Raw genomic sequence first — 21948 nt, forward strand, 5'->3', positions numbered from 1 at the left:
ATTTCCTTCTTCATGGAAAATCGCCACGGTTCTCAATAGTATTTGTATCCATTCCTTTGTTCGCCGCTCCTTATAATGTGCCATCCTTATGCAACGCATGACCTGCCTACCTTTACGGAACGTCAATGTACACATATGGATGTCAGGGGCGTTATTATAATACAATGGTTTAATGGATTGCAAAAAAATCGTCCCTCACTTTCCAAAATGCCGGGCGTAGTACAGTATGTACAAGTGTTGATTTCTGGTATTTTATATTACTGGACACTAGCACAGTGCATATAATAAAGTCTCAAACAGATAATATACGAACAGATCCATTTTCTTAATGTCTAAACAGTTAAATATTTTTGTATCTTAATAAAATTTGGTTACCCGCCAGTGGAGAAGAATTGAGGTAGGCTGTTAAGATTCGACATAAATGGTGTACACTAAACTCTGTCAAACCTACTTATTTGTTTTCATTGAACTAATAATATAATTTGCAAATGGTGCTGGTTAGTTTTTAAAATGCAATTAAACCCTGCCTAAACCAAACCATAATAGTTTAGGTATGCTATGGGTGACACAACAAAAATAGTGCACACTTTTTCAGTCATATTTATTTGTTTTCGTTGAATTAAGAATACATATTACAGATGGTGTTGGTTAGAAATATTGATAAAAAATATTCTTCTATCTATACACTATTATCTAAAATTATGTAATTTTAGATATTTTATAGATAAATGAATATTTTTGATTATTATCTAATATGGCGTGAATTATGCTGGGTTTAGTTAAATTTTAAAAACTGACAAACACTAACTATACATTGTAGTCTTAGGTCAGTGAAAGCAAATAGGTTTGACTTACCAAGTTTAATGTTCACTATTTACGTCAGATCTTAACAGTCTACCTCCACCCTTCGCAATGTTGCCCGGTGCTATTAAACTTTGACTGTTATTAGTGGTAGGACAAGTATTGCATTTAAAGTAAACCACTATTATGCTCTAAACTCTTCAAACATGGCGCTGATGTCTGCGAGGCTCGATAACCGGCTAAGTACGTTCCTCCACCACAAACCACGTCAGCTTACCTCAGAACCAATAACATATTATAATTTACATCTAAGCTTTTCTCGCTGGTTGTAATAATATGGAAATTGAGGAGGCAAATATATTTAGATTCAATATTTTCTCAAAGTTCACCGCCATATGCAAATTATTATGATAGAATATGTACATACGTGCAAAATGCTTTGAAGACGTAGTAAATGTTTACTGCTCATGTCGTTTAATATTTATAATAACATTTTTATATATACCTACAACCTTAAATCGAGAAGTTATAACCAGAGGGTTGAAGCGGAGCGGGCCCTATTACTTGCACCAACTCCCCTCCGGATAAAAAGTTTTAATACGTATTATATATATACAAATGTTAAAAAATAAATAGTTTTAAAGTAAGGTTTATCATTCCTCATTGTCATTTCTTCATTACTGAAGTGTCTCCAAAGTGTCAAATTAACAATGATAATGTGTTACAAATCCAAAGTAATACATAGCCTATTTAATGGTTCAACTGAAACGTGATATTGGCTTTTGTGATGAAACATAATAAAAATTGTTAATTGACATGGGATATGCGACAAATATTATCCTAAACTGTAAAAATATGTATTTTTGTGTGTGGAGCGTCTAAATATTGTAAATTTACAACACACCATTGTTTGAATTATTTACCAATTCAACATTCACAAAATTTATTTATTTATTGATATATAATTTTACTCATAAATAATAATTACATAAATATAGCCTCAAATCTTAATGAATAATCATAATAAAAATGTGAGGTAATTTATCACACGGCAATAATTCCAGTGTTTCAAAGAGTCAAATAAATATATTTTTATTGGATTTTAAGATTATAATAATAAAAAAAAACATTTAGAGCAGTGGAGCACTACAAATTTTTCGGTGCTCCGGCTCCGCTTCTGCTAAGGGTAAAACCACATTGCTCCACTGCTCCGTGATCCCGCTCCGAGCTCCGCTCCAACGCTCTGTTTATAACGATATTAGGTAAAGCACGCATTTTCGGTTTTCGGTAAACGGATTTACCTGTAAATATAGCTATATTTCATTACTTTACCTACCATTACCTACAATTTTACGGAGGTATTGATTCTCAATGCTCAAAAGTTGAAACTTTTGGTCCATGGTAAGTAATAATTATATCTCACGACCACAGGTAGTGAGCTCGCATTGAACAGGATAACATTTTAATTAAACGATATTGTTCGATCCTAAAAAGATCATATTGGACTCCACAGAGTATAGGTTGTATTAACAGTTGTTTTCCGAGAAATGGATGTTAGCCACTTACTCAAACTAATAGATCCATACTCTGGGTCTAAACACACGTTGAAAAAGAACATGTGATTTTTTGTTGCACAGTTTACAGGCACACACGTTATCAGCTCGGCTAAATTGTGGACATTAAGTCCTCACGCAATCTAACGTTGATCTTTAAGACCCTAAATTGACTAAATGAGGCCCGTCATAACCATGCGTATTCCAAGTTCACCAGAAAGACAGTGTCAGCCGTGGTATCTAAATATTAAAACATGGTCACTTGACAGGCAGATTGGAAAATCGCATAGGAGTGTCGACACTGCACATTGATGTGATCTTCGCGGCATTTAGATCAAAAAATGTTCAATGGTTAAAAAACCTTATCCGTTATCAAAAATGTATTATTTATTGAGCATGATCCTGATTCGTATGTCCACTAAACCAGTGTTTCTCAAACTTTTTCATACCACGACCCCCAAAATCAGAAAAAATCCAAGGCTGCCCCCCAAAAATTGTAATCTTTAGTAACCAACAGTACATTATTTACCATTAATTATTATTATATGTACATTTTTATTAAAAATAATACATTTCATTTACTTGCATGTAAAGCAAAAATTTAAAAAAAAATACTTAACTTCAAATTTATTACATTTATTATTTATCCAGTGATGACGTTTTAATGATTTTTTTTTCATATACTAAAATATTTCCCTGTCAGGAGCTCCAGGGCTCCCTAGGGGGGCCCGCCTCCCAGTTTGAGAAGTACTGCACTAAACAGACGATAAATTTACACTTTTCTCGTTTATTTTAAAGCCAACTCTTTTATTCATTCTTCATTACTAAGGAATCGATCGAATCTTTCGAATAGTTCTTCTACCGACATGTTCAATAACTTTTATCGGGAACTTAATCACTACAGTAAATGAACTTTTTACGTGTATGTGCTCCCAACTTGTGTTTCATAATATTGTATACTGATTGTATACATCACATAACGGGAGATGGCATTTTGCAGAGAGAGCTCGCTATCCGAATGTGAATGGCTGGAGCAACATTCAATTCGATTCGGAATGTCTGGAACACACGATTGTACTTGGTCATAACCAAATTCCGCCTATTCGACGTTTGCATTCTGACGGTGCTGCTGTACGGTAGCGAATCATGGCACCTTACGAAGACTCAGAGCAACCGTATACTGAGCTTCGAAAACAGATGTCTGCAACGGATACTGGGTGTGGTATGACTTTAGGGGCAACGAGGCGATAAGAAAACGCACAAGCAGCCTCTCATCACGCTGAGAGTGAAGAGGCGACGTTAGACCTGGCTCAGCCACGTGCTGCGGATGCCAAAAGAGAACCTCAACCCAATGACATTAATATGGACGAAGCATCTAGAAAATAAAATGACACTCACTTTGTGTCGGGTCTGCCGGATGGCGAAATTCATTCAAAATTTATGACCGTCAGGTTTCGACTCTACCGTTATTATTGTGTTACAAAATGCCAATGTGCCTAGTTAAAAATTGAAAAAAAAATCTACTTAACACTCCAAGAAAGATGGGATATCACTTTTCATGTGTTAGTATTATTTATTATTTATAAAATGCCATTTTAAGATAATGTTTATTCAATGCAATTGAATGACAGAAACCATTGGACAGTCGCCTGTGATGCGCTGGCTCACTTGCGTCTAATATCCGAGAAGTCGTAAGTAACCGAGAATCTGTTTCTAACGCAATGAGTCATGACACTAATACGCCATTACAATAAAGGTTATATTACTATAAATTCTCGAAGCTTGTATCGCATAATGGAAATGGATACGTCATATGGTCACGTGACATCTACCTATACATCTTTGAATGATTTTCATGCACAATTTCTCGTGCGCGCCGGTATGAAGTGAGTTGTCCATTTAATATGTCATTGCCTCAACCTAGCTTGCCTCTTCTTCAAGCCAACCGGATTGCGGCATCCTGAAAGGCCACTAAATACCATCTATAGAGTGTATACGGCGGAGCTACAGTATGCTGGTTTAACCTGGAACGAAGCAAGAAGACTGGCGAGCGGCAGGAATTATTGGAGACGCCGCGTGGTGTCCATATGCTCCAACTAAGGGGCAGATATGGCCAACGAAGAAGGAGATTTTATTGTACTTTTTCTTTGATTTCTATTTTAATGAAAATTTTTATTTTTTATTTATTATAATATTTTACCTGACCTAATTTCATTGTTATTATCTTTGTGCTCTGTTTTATAGTTTTTTTTTTGCTTAGGTGCATGCGGCATTTATAAATAAATAAATACCTCTAAATCTGCGAACGATACTATAATATAGTATCTAAAAAAAATCGAGAATATCAATTCTGTTCTCAGGTACACGCAACAAAATATAGTTTATAGATTGGATCTTTCACGCATAATATATGTTTGCAATCATAACAGAAATTCATAAAAGATCCAATTCTCATTGGACTCTTTTTACATTTTAAATAATTCTAAAAACTCAACCTCATAAATCACTATACAACTCATTAATGAAATGTAAATTTCAAATAAATTGTACACCATTAGCAAGATAAATAAATATTCATTCCATTGTTTGCGATAACTTTTGAAAGCTAGCAGTTTATTGTGATTTTTATTTATCCAATCTTCTATTTCCTCAAATACTTATCTCAAAACTAGTAACTTTTTTAGCAATGACGCTAACGTACCAAACAATGAATAAATTAATAATGAACTATTATTTAAAAATGCCTAACTTTTCCTAGAATTTTCCTAATATAAAACCTAGCGGTAAAACATTGAAGTTATTGCGGGATCTGTTTTACCGACAAACTTCCACCCCACCTCCACCCCTTCTAGAGTGGCGCCGTCACAATAGCTGCGGGAAAAGGGAAAACTCACCCCCGCTATCGATCGAGTGACCCGCTTGGCATTCTCAGTTTGACGTTTGTATATCAGTTAGTTTGTAATTTTTTATTTGCCGCTTCTGCCATGTGAATCCGACCGAGTCGAAACACAGCGTAAACGAAACATCCGACGTCGCGCCGAATGATTCTCCCGCACGATAATAAAACGAATAGCTGAAAATGTGAAAAAAAAAAACATAACAACATACTCACCTACACCGCACCTGTTGTGCTCGAACATAGTATATCACGCGTACATCGCAGATTATTTGTTATTCTTTGCTACGCCAAAACGACAGCCCCCGCGAGGGCTACGAATTTCAATCAATAACAAAAGGCTGAATCATTTTAATTGGGTTATTTATGACGGTGATAAAACCATTGAAGATTACCGAAGAGTGAATAATTCGGTAATGCTATATTCCAATCAGAATCAGCTGGTGATTGCCATTATTCTCGCCTCGTTTGTTATTTATGTAGTTCACGTTTTCATATTCCCGCTGTACGATGCTTCCCCGCGACCGTCGGTCGATTTCCGAGCGCTTCTCTCGCTGGAAAAATCTCTATGCAAATCGAACTTGAAGCCTCTAAAAGTGCCCGCCTCCTGGAAGACCCACTGCCCTAGAGACGGCATAGTGACAGTCGCGCAAGGGGGACGACTCGGAAACCAAATCTGGGAGTATGCATCCGTCTGGGCGCTGGCTAGGAGAACTGGACTGGAGGCGTACGTTCCGCGATGCATCTCGCGAAGCTTAGGAGACGCGTTCGAGCGGTTGTCGATACCTCCTTTGGCTTACGTTGGACATTGTCAGACTCCCAGAGGAGAAGTCGTGCGAGGATTAGACGCGTGGAATCATACAGGTCAGAGTATTTTACTGCCACGTTATGCTGCACTTCCGGAGCTTGTCCTGGCGTGGGCTCCAGATATACGGAGAGAGTTATCGTTCAAACCAGCTCTGCGGGACCGCGCGCGACGACTTTTGGCTGAAGCGGCGTCAGATTTAAACTACGTTCATAAACCCGTATTCGTGGCTGTTCATGTGCGTCGTACCGATTATAGAAATTATCTATGGCGAACTAGAACCGTTTCCTTGGCAGAACCGGCGTATTTCATACGCGCCATGAGTTACTTCGAAAAGAAATTCAGGTCCGTACTGTTCATCGTGATAAGTGACGATCCCGTGTGGTGCGAGATGAAATTAACTCAGGGTAAACGCAACGTGAAGGTTTTGAGCGACTCCGGGACCAGCGGGGGAGCAGCGAAGGATCTGGCGCTGATGGCGGCATGCAATCATTCCATCATCGACTACGGGACGTTCGGGGTGTGGGGCGCAATTTTGGCGGGAGGAGAAACGGTTTTGTACAATATTTCGCGGCACTCTTCGCTGAGAGTCGGTCAGCTGTTGCCCCACTGGCGGGTCATGGATGAATAATCAAACAAAAGTGCGGGAAATTTTTCGAACACGGCTTATCTTGACGACGACAAAATGATATCAATAATAACTTTTTCAAAATTATTCCAACGCCATCTATCTTTTCAGTAAATAGATTATTTAAAAGAACAAAACGTTTCGAAATTCAAAAAAATGTGTCAAGAAGATTATTTGTTAGGATAAACAAACCTAACCTAAACTAACCCAAACTAACAATTAATAATCCAGTTTATCGGCTATTTTCAAAATATGTTTGCCGCTGTATCCAGGATAAACGAATAGAACCGAAAAATGTCTTGCGATAATAATCTGATCAATATCTAATTTTAAAATGTTTCAAGTATGTGAAACTAAATATTATGTATTTATAGTATAAATACTTTTTAATGAGAACATGATAGTATATAATATATATCATTAATGTGTGATAGAATAATATCTTACATTTAGTGGGATTTTTCTAGATTCAAGAATTAAATGAAAAACTCTACTCTAAAGTGGGTTTGTTAGATTTTGGCTTAAATTTTCAACATTTTAAAACACTCGAATTGAATCAATCTTCAAGATAAGCTGTGTTCATTTCCAAAATTACAACTATCTTATAATATTCTATTATGAATCATCGATGTAATATTTCAAGCCCATTCTTCATCTTTTATAGACTGCCATTTAAGAGTAAATTAACAAAAACCTTATGGAAATCGGCCAAATATTTTATAAACGTTAATGAACCCAGATTGCCTAAAAAAATTACAAAAAAAACCAATATTTTTAATTTAGTATTCTTTCAAAATGTTAAATATTTCGAAAAGAAGAACCTTTCCACAACGCGTGGCTATATCCAAGTCTGAAAAATTTCGTAATTATTGTTAAAAATTTAAAAAAATCTTAATGGGCTAAATTCGAATTAAAAAAATAATGTTCTTTTTTGAAGAGAAAAAAAATTAAATGCTATATTATTATAATATATAACAAATACCATATTTATGTAACAAAAATATTTGTACAGAAACACATTTTTCTATTAGATATGTCTTCAATAATTTTTCATGTGAAGCAACATAAAATATTTTACGTACAACTACTGTTTTTACTAGAATTTAATTTTCAACACCTGGTAAATATACTACATATTTTGACAATTAAATTTTATGTTTGTCAAAATGTTATAGGTACGATTACACACAGTCTTGCGTAATCAAACTCATTTGAGATAAAAAAAAAACGGTGTGTGTACTTATGTACGCGCGTTAGAAGTTATACTTCTTTGGCGTAACAAAACAAAACTTGTGATAAACTAGATTCTTTGACTAGCTCTTAATTATCTTGTTAAATTACACACTTAAGAAAAAGGACCGCTTATTGGAACGCCGTTTGTTTATTTCTATACACCTTAACTTATATTACTAAATTATATAATGGTTTCTCGTTGTTTTTATTTTTAAAGTAACAACTGTCACTCTGACGTTTAATCGTTTGTTTACGTAAAGAATTGCAAATGGCCGACAATAATAAATTCGCTGCCTTGGCAACGGAACAATTCTAAACTATAATATTATACTGTATAATCGTCACGATTGCAGTATCATACTGTGGCGTAAAGGTAGTGCTTTCGGCTGATAACTGAACAATCGGTGGTTCGAATCCAATCGAGTGCGTTTTTTTTCGTGTGAAAAAATAAATTATGTGTTACATGTCACACGCCAAAATACACTCTGATTTCCCAAAACGCGCCAAAAGAAGTATAACTTCTAAAATATATATTTTAACCAATCAATTTGTTATAGGGATGCTTTGAATAAATAAAAAAAATACATACTAAGTTATTATCAGATTCCACCTAACTACACAAAATAATACTTATAATAATAACATGTCGGGGTGAAGAATATGTTTTATAATAATTATTAAAAAATGTTATACTTAATCAATTTGGGGAGCAAGTATTTTCCCGAAACCAACATTAAAAATAACAATATTTTTTTGGTGATAAAACCAGTGGCGTAGGTAGCTAGCAGGCCGGTAAGGGGCAATACATCTCACTTATTTTTTTATTACTTACTAACGAATAATATTCATATTACATAATTTTATAATATGACTCTTGTGTATGTATCACTTATATTGGAAATAAGATGCACAACAAATCTGCTACAATTCACATATTATTACAGACGTACGACATACAGTAATTTACTATTTATAGTAGTAAATGGATATATATTGAACTTTTCTCGCAATAAGTTGATTGTGTCGCAAACTATATGGCATGTTGCACCATCTTGTGCACCAGGTCAAAGTCATATAATTCATGTCAGGAAAATCAGTTATCATGTTTATCGTGACAGTATCTGCATTGCCATTTACGTTTTCAAAAAAAAAAATACGGTCCAATTACTACTCCAGACCAGTGACGTCCCGTGGGGGTAGGCAGATTGAGCGTCGCTTGGGAGCGGCAGTTACCCGAAGTGCGGCAAATCGGGGAGAATCATTAGGTATATATAGAAATAGATACCAAAACAATTTAGTAATATATTAATTGAGTTAGCATTTACTTGGTAGAATTCCATTTTACAAGAAATGAAAATATTATTAATATTAAATTCTACAGTTTTTTTTTTTAAAAAAGGTTTGTCGATAGCTATTTCGGTTGTAACACCATTATCAAGACTATTCAGATAGGCCGTTTGCCTTTGCTTAAATACTATACGTGTATAGATAGAGACAGAATACATTTTCTTATTCGTTCCAGCAATATTATGAATGTTTACATTATTATTAATTGTAATATTATTAATACTTTGAAAACCCTAAGTGGGTTTTTTAAAATGGATATCGAAATTTTCAAAATTTATCAAAATTACAGTGTTCGATGGTTATTTATTGACATTATTAATCAATTAAAATATTATTAGTATAATTGTCTTAATCGTGTGTTTAGATTATATTTAATAGTGGCGACGAATACATTACCAAATTTTCATTAATTATGTGATTACTTTTGGATAATTCGCGATTAATTTCCAACTGTTCAAGTAAATTTAATTTTAGACCTTTATTACATATATGCAAACATTGTGGCGTTTCATTGTTGCTGATGCTATGCGAGTTTGATATCAAATGTTTAGCAAACTGAGAATCTGTTTTACCATTCCTAAAAGACCGGAGGTGCTCTTCAAAACGAGTTTTTATTGACCTGCCAGATTGACCAATGTAGCATAGACTACATGTGCCACATGTTATTTTATAAACTCCGCTTTTCTCCAGTTTGTTGATTTTATCTTTACTATTTTTTAAGTTTAATCCTAGATTATTATTAGCTTTGAATGCTACGTTAACGCTATGTTTAATTTCTTGATAAATTTTGTCTGAAATAATGCCGTGATAACCAATGGACTTGTAATAACGATTTGAATCTTTAACGTTAGGGTATATTGTTGATCTAGCTAATTTAAGTTGTTTTGTATATAATATTTTATCTACCATTGATGTTTCATATCCATTACTTAAGGCTATTTGTTTAATGGTATGTAGTTCATCCTCAAAATCTAATTTGTTCATGGGCACGCTAACTAGCCTGTGGATCATGGCATGGTATGCCGCCAACTTATGAATCCATGGATGTTGCGATCCTTTATGTATAGTAGTTTCAGTATAGGTGGGTTTTCTATATATTTTGAAGTTATGTTTATTATTAACCCTCTGAATAGTGAGGTCTAGAAAATTAATTCTGTTTTCTATCTCTACTTCGACCGTGAATTTAATATTGCAGTGCAATGCGTTAGCCCTTTTGATGAACGAGTTAAGTTGACGGTCAGTTCCTTTCCAGCAAATCAAAATATCATCTACGTATCTATGGTAATATAATATGTCAGCTACTGAGTCTATTTTAAGTGATTCCGATTCGAATTTGTCCATAAAAAGTTCTGCGAGCAAAGGACTTAAAGGAGACCCCATAGGGACTCCGTCAAGTTGATTGTACTCCGTCAAGTTGTTGATTGTTGTTAATAACAGAAATATATTTTCATTAAAAATATCTGCTCATTGGTTGGAACCAAAATGTATTAATTACTATAAAAGGTTTAACAGGACTGTAATTTTTTGTCGGGTTCGCGATGTCTAGTTTACTTCCATTGTCCTTGGACATCGCGTCCTTGGTGATCAGCAATGACGTGTGGAGATTTGCGAATTACAATTGAATTATAGGTAGGTGCATACTTACTTAATTTAAAATGTATCCAAATATTTCTGAGAGTCATTCGCTAGTTTTGAATGTTCAGGTGTATTTTTAAATGTATCTGAAACCGTGGACTCGCAATATTGTCTATTGAAGCAGATATGGCATTTAAATTGGATTTAGTGGTATATATCTCTTTTCGTAATGTATCCATACGACACATTTATTGGATATCGGTGTCATGAAAGGATGATAAAAAATACGGTTTAAAAAATGGAACGGCATTTTGGCGCTGCCTAGGGCGGCATTTTATCTTGGGACGTCACTGCTCCAGACCATAAACCACACCAAACTGTTAATTTTTGTGGATGTAAAAGTGTTTCAAGAACAGTATGTGGTTTTTCGTTACGCCAAATGTGACAATTTTGCTTATTTGCGAAGCTATTTAACCAAAAATGAGCTCCATCGCTGAAGATGATTAAATTTTTTCATGAAATAATGGGTCTGTTTCAAGTTGCTCTGAAAGCCCTATCAGCAAAATTCTCATTCGGTTTATGTTTTTATTTTAACTGTATTTTATATACCTTCAAATTCAAATCTTTCTGAAAAACAAAAAAGTCCGTGTTCTTGAGAACGACATGTACCTAATTGGTTGTTCTGGTTTTTATCCACGTTTTGAATTACAACATCGATATTTTTAGCAGTACGTTTAAATTTATGACGGGTTGGATTTAGCATTGGATGATTCGAATTTTCCAATTAAATTACGAATAGTAAACTTTGTATGTCGATTATTTTGACCATAAATTTCACGTTGTGCCCTAAACCTAGCTCGAATAGATTCATTATTGCTATAATAAATTTTATCAATTATTACTATACGCTGTACAACAGTGTATTGATGATTTCCCAAACAATACTGAATACAAATATCAATTTTGGTGGGAATCAGAAAAAATGGCTGCTACGACGTTTTATAAATCGATAGTAGGTACCTACTAATTTGATAGCCCATTACTTGCATACAGATTTAGAAACGCGATTTTCTTGCATGATTTTTGCATAGAGATCAATACGCCTAACTACGCCACTGGCTCCAAAATGTGAATAAATAATATAAAACAATTCTTTGTCCTAACTATTTACAGTAAACTAAAGTAAATATTATAACACATTAACCTGACCCAATTAATACATATTATTTTTCTGTATGTCTCAATGTCTATATTATTCTATACAATGCATTGATTTGTTTAATAAACAACATTAAGTATATTATAATATTTAATCAAAAATGTTCTATGTCTACTTAAAATATATTTAAAAAAAAATACTTACGTGGATGTCAGGTAGGTACTTACTTAATATATTTGTCTCTGAAGTACCAAAGTGTTTACCACTGTTTACTTGTTTAAATATCTTCAATACATGTTCGAAATTTAAAAATTCGAAATTTAAAATCTGGCCTCAAATGTAACATAATTTATTATATTAGTATGAATGTGTTGTATTTATAATCACTGTGCGATTTATTTATACACTTACTGCCACGTCAGAGCATAATATAAGAGCAGGGGAGAGTTTTAGTTCCCCAGATGGCCGTGAAGACGTGTATTAACAATGTAACTATTAGTATTATCGTTACCAAAATATAAACTTTTGTCGCCATGTTATCAAAATACTCATTATCCATTCTGTTAGGAAATACGAAAAGTTATATGAAAATAATTTACACGTTGTAAATTAATTTAGAGTATTCTTTACACTTGTTTTAATGAAAATGGCGGTATTATTCTGACTTCGATAATGATTTAAAAATCGAAGTAATGAAATGATCTCCACTATTATTATTACATTTTTACAGATTACATTACAGGCGGGTAGTTTTTAATGAACCATAATATGTGGTAGTCAGAAGATTGCAAAATCTTCAAAAATAAAGTTACATATTTTTATAATCTTGCCTCCAATACTGTCAGGTCCTCGGGCCTCTGCATACATAAAATCACCACCGTCAACAATTACGGATAAAATATATATTATGTCTTTGAATACTTTCAATAATGTTTTGAACTAATCAAGAAATCGGATATACAGGGAATAGATTTTCCTATCTTCCACGGTAAATCGAGATTGAATTACTGCATACAGTACACATTTACGGAATGATTATTGAAATAAGTGAATGATGCCAAAGACACTAGTGACACGCTTTGCTTTCACCTCGAAGACACTATCAGTTTTCCCATAATAATTAAAACCAAAAATCCAATTTATTAAGTAAAATAAATACAGCAGTTTTCATTCCTCGTAGTCCAACGCACAAGGCACCGACTTCTAATCCGGGGCTCCTGTTTTGACTCTCGTTGAAGTCACAATACATCTACATTAATGTGTCGCTACATTTCAAAATCAGCTAAGTCCACATTTAGGTATTTTTTACTTTTTTGTGAATTGCTGAAGAACTACTGCTTTCTAACATTTCTGCATTATCAAAATGTGGAATTTATTCAATTTAAATATTCTATACTCAAAATAATATAAACAAACTAAACTTTCACCCTTGTGACTGTGTATTTGAGAAAACAAAAAGCTGTTTTTCTCCTATTCATCTATTATGGACTTGGCTGATTTTGAAATTTAGCGACACATTTATGTTTTTCTCAAAACGTGTGATCCTTTTACAAAACGTCTAACTTACGATACCCAAATCGGGGACTTAGCGAGAAACACATAATACTATATTATTCTAATTAGAATGCCTTTAGTGAAAGTAGAAAGAACGTGCGTAGTATTGTTACAAATTGTTTTTCTGTTCTATTTACGCTTAAATAACAATTATTATGGTTCTGCATTACGTATTAAGTGTTTATGTGATTATTTCACTGCTACTACGATACTACTATCATCAGGCTACACGGCCTGTTATAACGGTGTTCAAATGAAGGAAAATGATAGAAACGGAGAATGCTCAAAGTTAATTCATAACGTGTTAAATACATTATATTACTGAAAAAAAACTTATTTATTTTTCTCAACAAAAGGGCCCAATGAAAGTTTGAAGAACAAATACATACATAATTACACTTACATACTTAACATTGCTTCTAGTTTCCAGGAGTTTAGTCAAAAAAAAGTATAAGATTGTGATGATTTTTATTCTTTGTGCCAAAAATGAAATTTATTCTATATGACATTTGAAAAAAAATATATCTAACGAGAAAGGTGTTTATAATATCTACGTGATTTCTATTTTTTCTACTTCTTGTACTTGTATCTTGTGTCTAATTGTGATGAAAAAAAATCTATTTATTTTTTAATAAAATAATTATTGTAATTTTTTAATGAATGTCTTCGTTTTGTCCAGTCGTTTTTCACTAGATCAATAAGTTATATACATGTTATTTAATGTAATATCAACCTGTCTATACATTTGGAGTCATTTATTTCAATATTATATTATAATATAGAGAAAAACAAATTTTATAATATTATATTATTGTAACTTGTTTATATAATTATTATAAACCAACAAAATTAAATACTTACTTTTAATTTTTATAACGCATTTGGAAAATATTTAGCTTATATTTCAGAAAAATATCTTGGATCATTTACCCAAAATCAAAATATATATATATTTATATTGTTGGAAATCAAATTTGTTTAGTTTGTCTTGTATGGAAACAAAAGTAGAACTATCCATAAAAATATTTAGGATATAAGGCGTTGTTTATAATATAATACGATTTTGTCGATATATGACGTCACAAACCCAAAAATATTTATACTTTTTTTTCTGAAAATGAAATATTCAATAATTTTCAAAAAAAATTCACAGCCACACTTCGTCGGTTGGCCGTCAAGATTCAATTAGTCGAAACAATGTTGCAAATATTAGGTACGTATAAAATATGTTTCAACAGCATCCCTTCACGGAAAAGTGATCGTACGTCACTGATAGCCGCATATAAATTTATGGATAGTTCTACTTTTGATTCTAAGCAAATCAATAATTTTATTCTTCAGTTTTTATTCATTTACAAAGAAAGAAGTTTGTTATCAACCATTGTTCTAAAAACCACATAATAATTAATACTAAGCAATTACCTAGTTAATATCATTTGGTTACCAAAATCATTTCTATATATAAATTTATTTTTAATCCATTTTATCTAGAGTTCAAATTCCTCATATGACATTATAGTCTCTGTAACTTAGTTTGAGGACATATTATTATTACTATTTTTAGGTAAACACTGAATATTTTATTAATCGTTAATCATTTATTTTTAGCTTTCCATGTTTTAATTAATAATATTTAAATATATATCTCTGTTAGTACATTCTTCTGAATAATGTTATTATTAAGTAAAATACAATGCAAATCGTTGTATAATAATTGGACTTTATTTTTTATGAGAAGAGTTACACGAGGCACCTATTTTTAAAACAGATAAGTCCACATTTATGCAATGTTGATTTCTAAGTTGAAAAAAGATAGGGTATCATAATGACATATACATTTTTCCTACAACGTATACAGATTATTTAGGGTTAAATCCCAAATATACCACAAATTTTCATTTTCGACTATGAAGGTAAGCAACGTTTTAAAATCAAAAAACGTTTGGTAAGTACTTATTTATTATAAACACATTATGAAAAACTATTAAAAAATCTTAGTTTATTTTATTGTGAATAAATAAGATTAAGTACAAAATTTTCATATACTTCTGAAAGGAGTTATTTATTTTTATGGTTGATTTTTCTTATCAGTACCTGAAGCAGCCGCCATCTTCGATTCAGGACGTCGCACAGGCCATATGCCTCATTTTCAAACAAAACACTCGGTAATCCATAATTGCAGAGTAGAAAAGGAATGTATTCCAATGTGGCCATTCAAGATCCAACGGTATAATAATATATTATGTACCAGGAATATAAGGGTTAATTGGCTAATATAAATATGCATTTTGAAAAACTTAAACTAACACTTCTTAATTATTTAATATTGAAGCACACAAACATTGTTTACTACAAATATTGAATTGTGGACATATCAGTATTTGAAAATATATGCCACATATCAGGAGGTAGTTTTCAAATTTGGTCAAATCCATTTTTTGGCAAAGTGAGAATACTTTCCTGAATAGTTTGTGTTTACTAATAACAAAAATGAATGTATCGCCTGTATCATGAAAAAAATCACTTGCATTATGTATGTCATTCAGCTAGATTGTGTCAACATGGTGTCAACCTTTGCGATAACATGCTCGGTTTAAATACATTTGACGCTGTTTGAAAGTAATCCTGTTGGATTTACTAACCACTGTTGAAACTGAGTCTCATATTTAGTAAGTTTTTTAAACAATTTGATGTTGCATTTCGTGGGGTTACTGCCAAAAGTTGGTAAGTCTCGAAATCATGTTAAGGAGTAATTGCAATTTGAAGTTTGACATTCCCTCTAAAATCAGGCATAATGCTACATTCGTTGTGTTTTATATGCGTGTTCTATGTATCGGATAACCCACGATTTGACATGTTCTGAAAATTACATAATGTCAAGAATGATCTAGGATAACTAATTAAAAAAAAAATACCTCCTGATATGGTTTTTTAACAACAAAATATTTCATTTAATTCTTCAAAATCATTTATAATAAATTATATATGTAGTTAGATGTAATTAACTTTATATTAAATGTATTCTAGCTATAAGTTATGTAATTTAGTAAAACCCGTATTGTTTTTTTAGTGGTGGATTATTATTACATTGTCACTAGCCAATCATTAATTCATTAATAAAAATTAAAGTGTTCTATAGTTGTAATAATATGACATCCATAATGTATGTATGTTCGTATGTAGGCTTTGTTCAATCCATAATAATACAGTGACGATATAAAATAATCATGGCTTTCTTATAAATGCTACAGTGTCTGTATCTACTTACATTCTCGGAAGTATGCAATGTGTGCAACGAAAAACTATTAAATATATACAATCAACTGTGTCAAAAAATCATTAATAACATTACAAAAGTTGAAATGTTTACTTTGGATAAAATTCACAGCAAATTATTTTTTTAAAGTAGGTATCTAAAGTGCTATTATTACTAAAAATGTGCCAGAGAGACTTTAAAATCTCAATCAAAATTTGTATTGCAAGCTACATTTTTTTTTCTTTGGAATACCATCATATAATATAAAATGTATAGTGTAAACGTAATACATACATATTAATATATATTATTATTCGCTAAGCGGTATTTAATCAGATATAAAACTCTGCTATTTAGTCTGGTAATTTAGTTTTGTTATATTCATTCATTTTGGTATTGTTTCTAGAAAGTTTCTTAAATAATAAGGAAGTGAAATTGCTTTCAATATCTTGACAGCCGTAGGGGTTGGTCAGAACGCTGCAGCTGGTGTGGAATTTGTCAGAGATTTACTAAGCATTGCTTAAGCCCAGTTGCCCATTGACAACTGTCTCGGCTTGGATATATGGTCATAATTCAAAACCAGACGCAATGTTGTAACTCTCCTCCGTATGTACAGGCGAGACCAGCTGAAACAAATGAAAAAACAGCTCCTGCACATGACGTGTCGATGCAATATTTTTCTATTATCCACTATAAGTCGAGTGCAATTTGTTACATGTGACAAGCAGATGTTTTTGTTCAGCAAAAACGTCCCACTGATGCTGTGTGCAGCGGTGCATAACGTTACATGTATCTTATGAACGACATTGACAAATTTGATATGTTGCATTCGAGACGAGTTTCTATGTGCGACCGGGCCAATGAACACACATCAGATTCGCCCATTTTAGTAGCAAAGTAATGAAATGTTTATTTTTCATTATCTCAGAAAGGCATTTTTTTAAAAAAAAAACCTATCTAAAAACTGACCATGAACAATTGATTAGTGAATGTTTCATATCGATAGAACCAATAACAAAAAAGATAAGCGAGTGACGTGAGCGGTATCACCACTTAACTTAAACAATCATTTAACGGGATAAACAGAGTGACCCGGGCATCCCCTCGCCTTGTTACACCTATTGTATTTTGGCTGAGTGGCTGTTACTCTGCTGTCGTCAGTGTGCTTTGTACCTTATGTGTACCAATTTAAATTGGCTACTGGCTGTATGCAACGCTAAAATATTCACTGATATCCAAAATGACAGAACTATTGTCAAATGTTTGCAATGAATTCATTATCTCTATATTTAACAACCAACTTATATAACAAAATTTAAGCCATTCTTTTTATCGTTGAATTATGAAAAATGATGTAACATGTACCTACTGACCTACAAACTTATCTGGAGAATGAGATGGGGGAGCCACTGTCGAAAACTACCCAATCACGACTCATAAATGGTAAAATCTGACATTCGAATGACGTTTTTCAATATGGCATCCTATGGTAGTTCGTAGTTCCATTTTTGGCCATTCTCCAGATAAGTTTGTAGGTCTTTAAGATGAATTAAAGTTAATTTCAAATATGGAACACAATATTATGCACATTGTACAAAATTGTATTTTTAATATCAAAATGGTGATGTCAGAACAGCTGATAAATGTCAGATTATCAATGTACCGTACCTATCATGAAAATCAGAAATGCCTTGAATATTTGAAACATTTATTTTAAAGCTATCTATCTGCTAATCAATAGTAATTTCTTTTAACCATCTACAAATTTGTCATTGGTTTGATCCACTTAATAGAAAAACGTATATTAATTCTCAATTTTTAGGATAGCTGCCTATATATTTTTGAAAAGTTGTGTCTTGATGAAAAACGGTGACTGAGAAACGTCTAGTAAAAAGCTTTTAGAACCAAATTATGCGACCGAATTTTTGATAAGTAACAAGCACATTGTAATGTGCCATGTGTAATGGTTCCAGTGGCCACACGAGCCGAGTTTCTTAAGATAAGTCAAATTTCAACAAAAATTCACTATTCGTAGGTAGAAGTCTATTTTTGAAATGTGACAATCGGGTGTTCAGCGGTCTTCAGCATATTACCATTTACATATCCAGTACTTACATAAAGTAACTTCACATTATCAAGACTAAGAATAGGGTAAATAGGGTAAAATTGATTCTGTTCGCCACTATTATATATTCACCTATTTAAAATTCTGCGTATCGAAGGGTGCCACTTAACAAACTTTCACTTGCATATAGAAATACATTATGGTGCGGGTGTAGCATGCAAATGCAATATGATTTGAGGCATTTACTGGCCCATCAAAACAAACACGCAAGTGCCAAGACTAAACGTAACTACTGTAATTAAATGAATTCAAATTTTGTATGAAATTCGACTTGTCTCATGAAACTCAGCTTGTGTATCCACTAGAGGTGGGAAAACTGGTCGATTTTGAAGACCAAGAATACTCACTACCAGCATAAAAAAATACTTAATATCGAAACTTGTTCCAAAATACTTACTAGTATTTGAAATATCGGCTTTAATAGAATCGCTAAAAATACACTGAGCCGATTCCATTGGCTTTTTGAAATGTCCCATTTCTTATAAAATTTTAATTATATGACTTGTTTTTATGTTAGGTTATAATATTCTTGTTAACATAAAATAATATACCTACAATGATTTTTTTTTATTTTAAACCGTTGTTACAGCTGTCATAACAAGCCTGTGCCCTTACCACATTCCCTCGGGAATGTGCTGCCAATTACAAAATTACAAAATTCATACATAAGATTATGTCATTCGAGTGCATAGACTAATAAATTAAAATATACTTGAAAGTCTACCAACTAGCGAGCGACTCGCGATGATCTCATCGCATGCGTTCGAACAAGTTTTTTGGAACAAGTTTATTGGGCCACACGTACTGAGTATGGGTGGTTGCATCCGAGACTTGAGTACTCAAACTGCTGACAGTATTTCCAACTCACCTCTAGTATCCACGGAGCCCTTAAGAAGAAGAAATGTTTTATTTCCTAAATTTGTCTGTGATGGTCGTATTTGGAGAACTGTTAACGAGCTGCGAATCATTTTATTTACAATACTTTGCTAACATTCTAATGTCTTGGTAGCAATTTTATCGAATAAGTATAAATATTGTTATAATATTACCTAATAAATAAATCATTTTTCAATACATATAACATTTATGTTGTTCTAATTAAAAAGGTTTTTTCTTTTATCTGTTAATATTTTAGAGAAAGTCTGAAATTTAAAATGCCAAATAGGTGTCAACTATAGAAAGTTTTATTTTATTGCTTCAAGAAAATCTTATAAATCTATAACTATTATTTTTATACTTCTAGTTTGATTCATACGAAGGATATGATCGGATTGATAAATTTAACACAAAGTTACCCCATTTTAATAATACCTTATTATTATATATACCTATTTTTTTGGTATAATATATTATATATTAACTACTATATCATTATGATTTTTTATCACTGAAGTACCTAGTCGATGTGTAAATCAAATAGATTATTGTGATGTTTAAAAATAGCAGATGTTATATCAAAGCATTAGCTGTAGATAGATACCTATGAGAGTGTAATTATATTGTCTGGAGTAGATTTTGTTAGCCTCAACAAAAATAAATATTAACATTGATATTAACTAGACTAGATTCTAATTTCAACTTTCCTTCTAATTATCAACATTGACTTTCAAGCCATTGTTAACCAATAACCGCCAAATTGTGATGTGTATGTATTATTATGTTATTGCTTATAGTGTTTATTACTTTCTCTCAACATGAAATCATTGTATTGTGTTTGCAATTATAACCAAAAATATATAGCTTTTCTTGAAAAGTCTCGTTTGTTTTATTCACCAATCACTCAGCGTTCAAAATAGAAGATTTTACGAACCGGAGCGATCGATAATTTACATATTTATATAATAATTGTATGTAGGTATTATATTGAAATATACCTGGTATTTTCAGACAGTCAAATGGAGTAATAATTGTCTTTAAACTTCTGGCATGCCAGATTACGGCATAATGTTTTCAGCGCCGCTGACGAACATTGAGGTTTATGTCACGTCATAAATATTATTTTTTACTATGATTCCGAGAAGATTCATATAAACTTTTTGAAAAATATATTAGTACTTAAAGTAAATTAATTTTATTACATTTTAATAATTCATGAACCGGAGGAATAATCTTGGGGATTTCACGAACAAGAGTTGCCCTCCTGTGCATTCCGGTCCATGTCGAGTGCTTCAACCACTGAACACTTTTAACATAAAAAATATTTCTTACCACTTGCCGATGGCTTTACAAACCCTTTAAGTGTGACGAGCGAGTTTATTCGCCAAAGTTTTTTTTGTACTGCCACGCAATGTCGAAGGGTGGAGGTAGGCTGTTAAGATCTGCCATAAATAGTACACACTAAACTTTGTCAGTCATACGTATTTGTTTTCATTGAAACATTGAAATAAGACTACAATTTACAGATGATGTTGGTTAGTTTTTAAAATTCAATTAAGCCCTGCGAAACCAAGCCATTATAGATAATAGTCAAAAAATACTCGTCTAGCAACAACTATTATGCAATTAAATCATACATAACTTTGGATATTTTATAGATAGAATAAATTTTTTTATCTATTATAATTTGGTTTAAGCAGGGCTTAATGAATTTAAAAAAATGAACTGACAATATATGTGTAATATGAAGATATTTTTAATCCAACGAAAACAAATAAGTATAAATGAAAAAGTATGCACAATTTTTTCATATCGCTCAAAATTTACCAAAACTATTATGGTTTAGTTTAGGCAGGGTTTAATTGATTTTTAAAAACTAACCAATACCATATGTAAATAATTAGTCTTAGTTCAATAAAAACATATATGTATGATTAACAAAGTTTAATGTGCACTATTTATGGCGGATCTTAACAGCCTATTTCCAACCTTTGTTACTGCCGTCGGGCCATAAATGAATTAACTCGCGAAATGTTTTCGATGTCATTGCACAGTTAGTGTTCATGTATATTATAAAACCAACATTTATTATTTTAGTGTGAAATTGTTAACAAAAATATAGAGAAACGTGTCAATTTGG

The 21948-nt window shown here is 32.4% G+C and overlaps 1 protein-coding gene across 1 annotated transcript; it reads left to right on the forward strand.

Annotated features, from left to right (window-relative positions):
- Positions 1–5281: 5281 nt before the first annotated feature.
- LOC147075898 (galactoside 2-alpha-L-fucosyltransferase Sec1-like) lies at positions 5282–7258 on the forward strand. The gene has a single exon (XM_085941897.1). The coding sequence runs from the start codon at positions 5667–5669 to the stop codon at positions 6684–6686; it is 1020 nt and encodes a 339-aa protein (XP_085798023.1). The 5' UTR covers positions 5282–5666; the 3' UTR covers positions 6687–7258.
- The last annotated feature ends 14690 nt before the right edge of the window (positions 7259–21948 follow it).

This window comes from Rhyacophila brunnea, unplaced genomic scaffold (genome assembly GCF_057557595.1).
Source record: "Rhyacophila brunnea isolate RB1 unplaced genomic scaffold, BYU_Rbru_1.0 scaffold_14, whole genome shotgun sequence".
In the NCBI taxonomy this organism is placed as follows: Eukaryota; Metazoa; Arthropoda; class Insecta; order Trichoptera; family Rhyacophilidae; genus Rhyacophila; species Rhyacophila brunnea.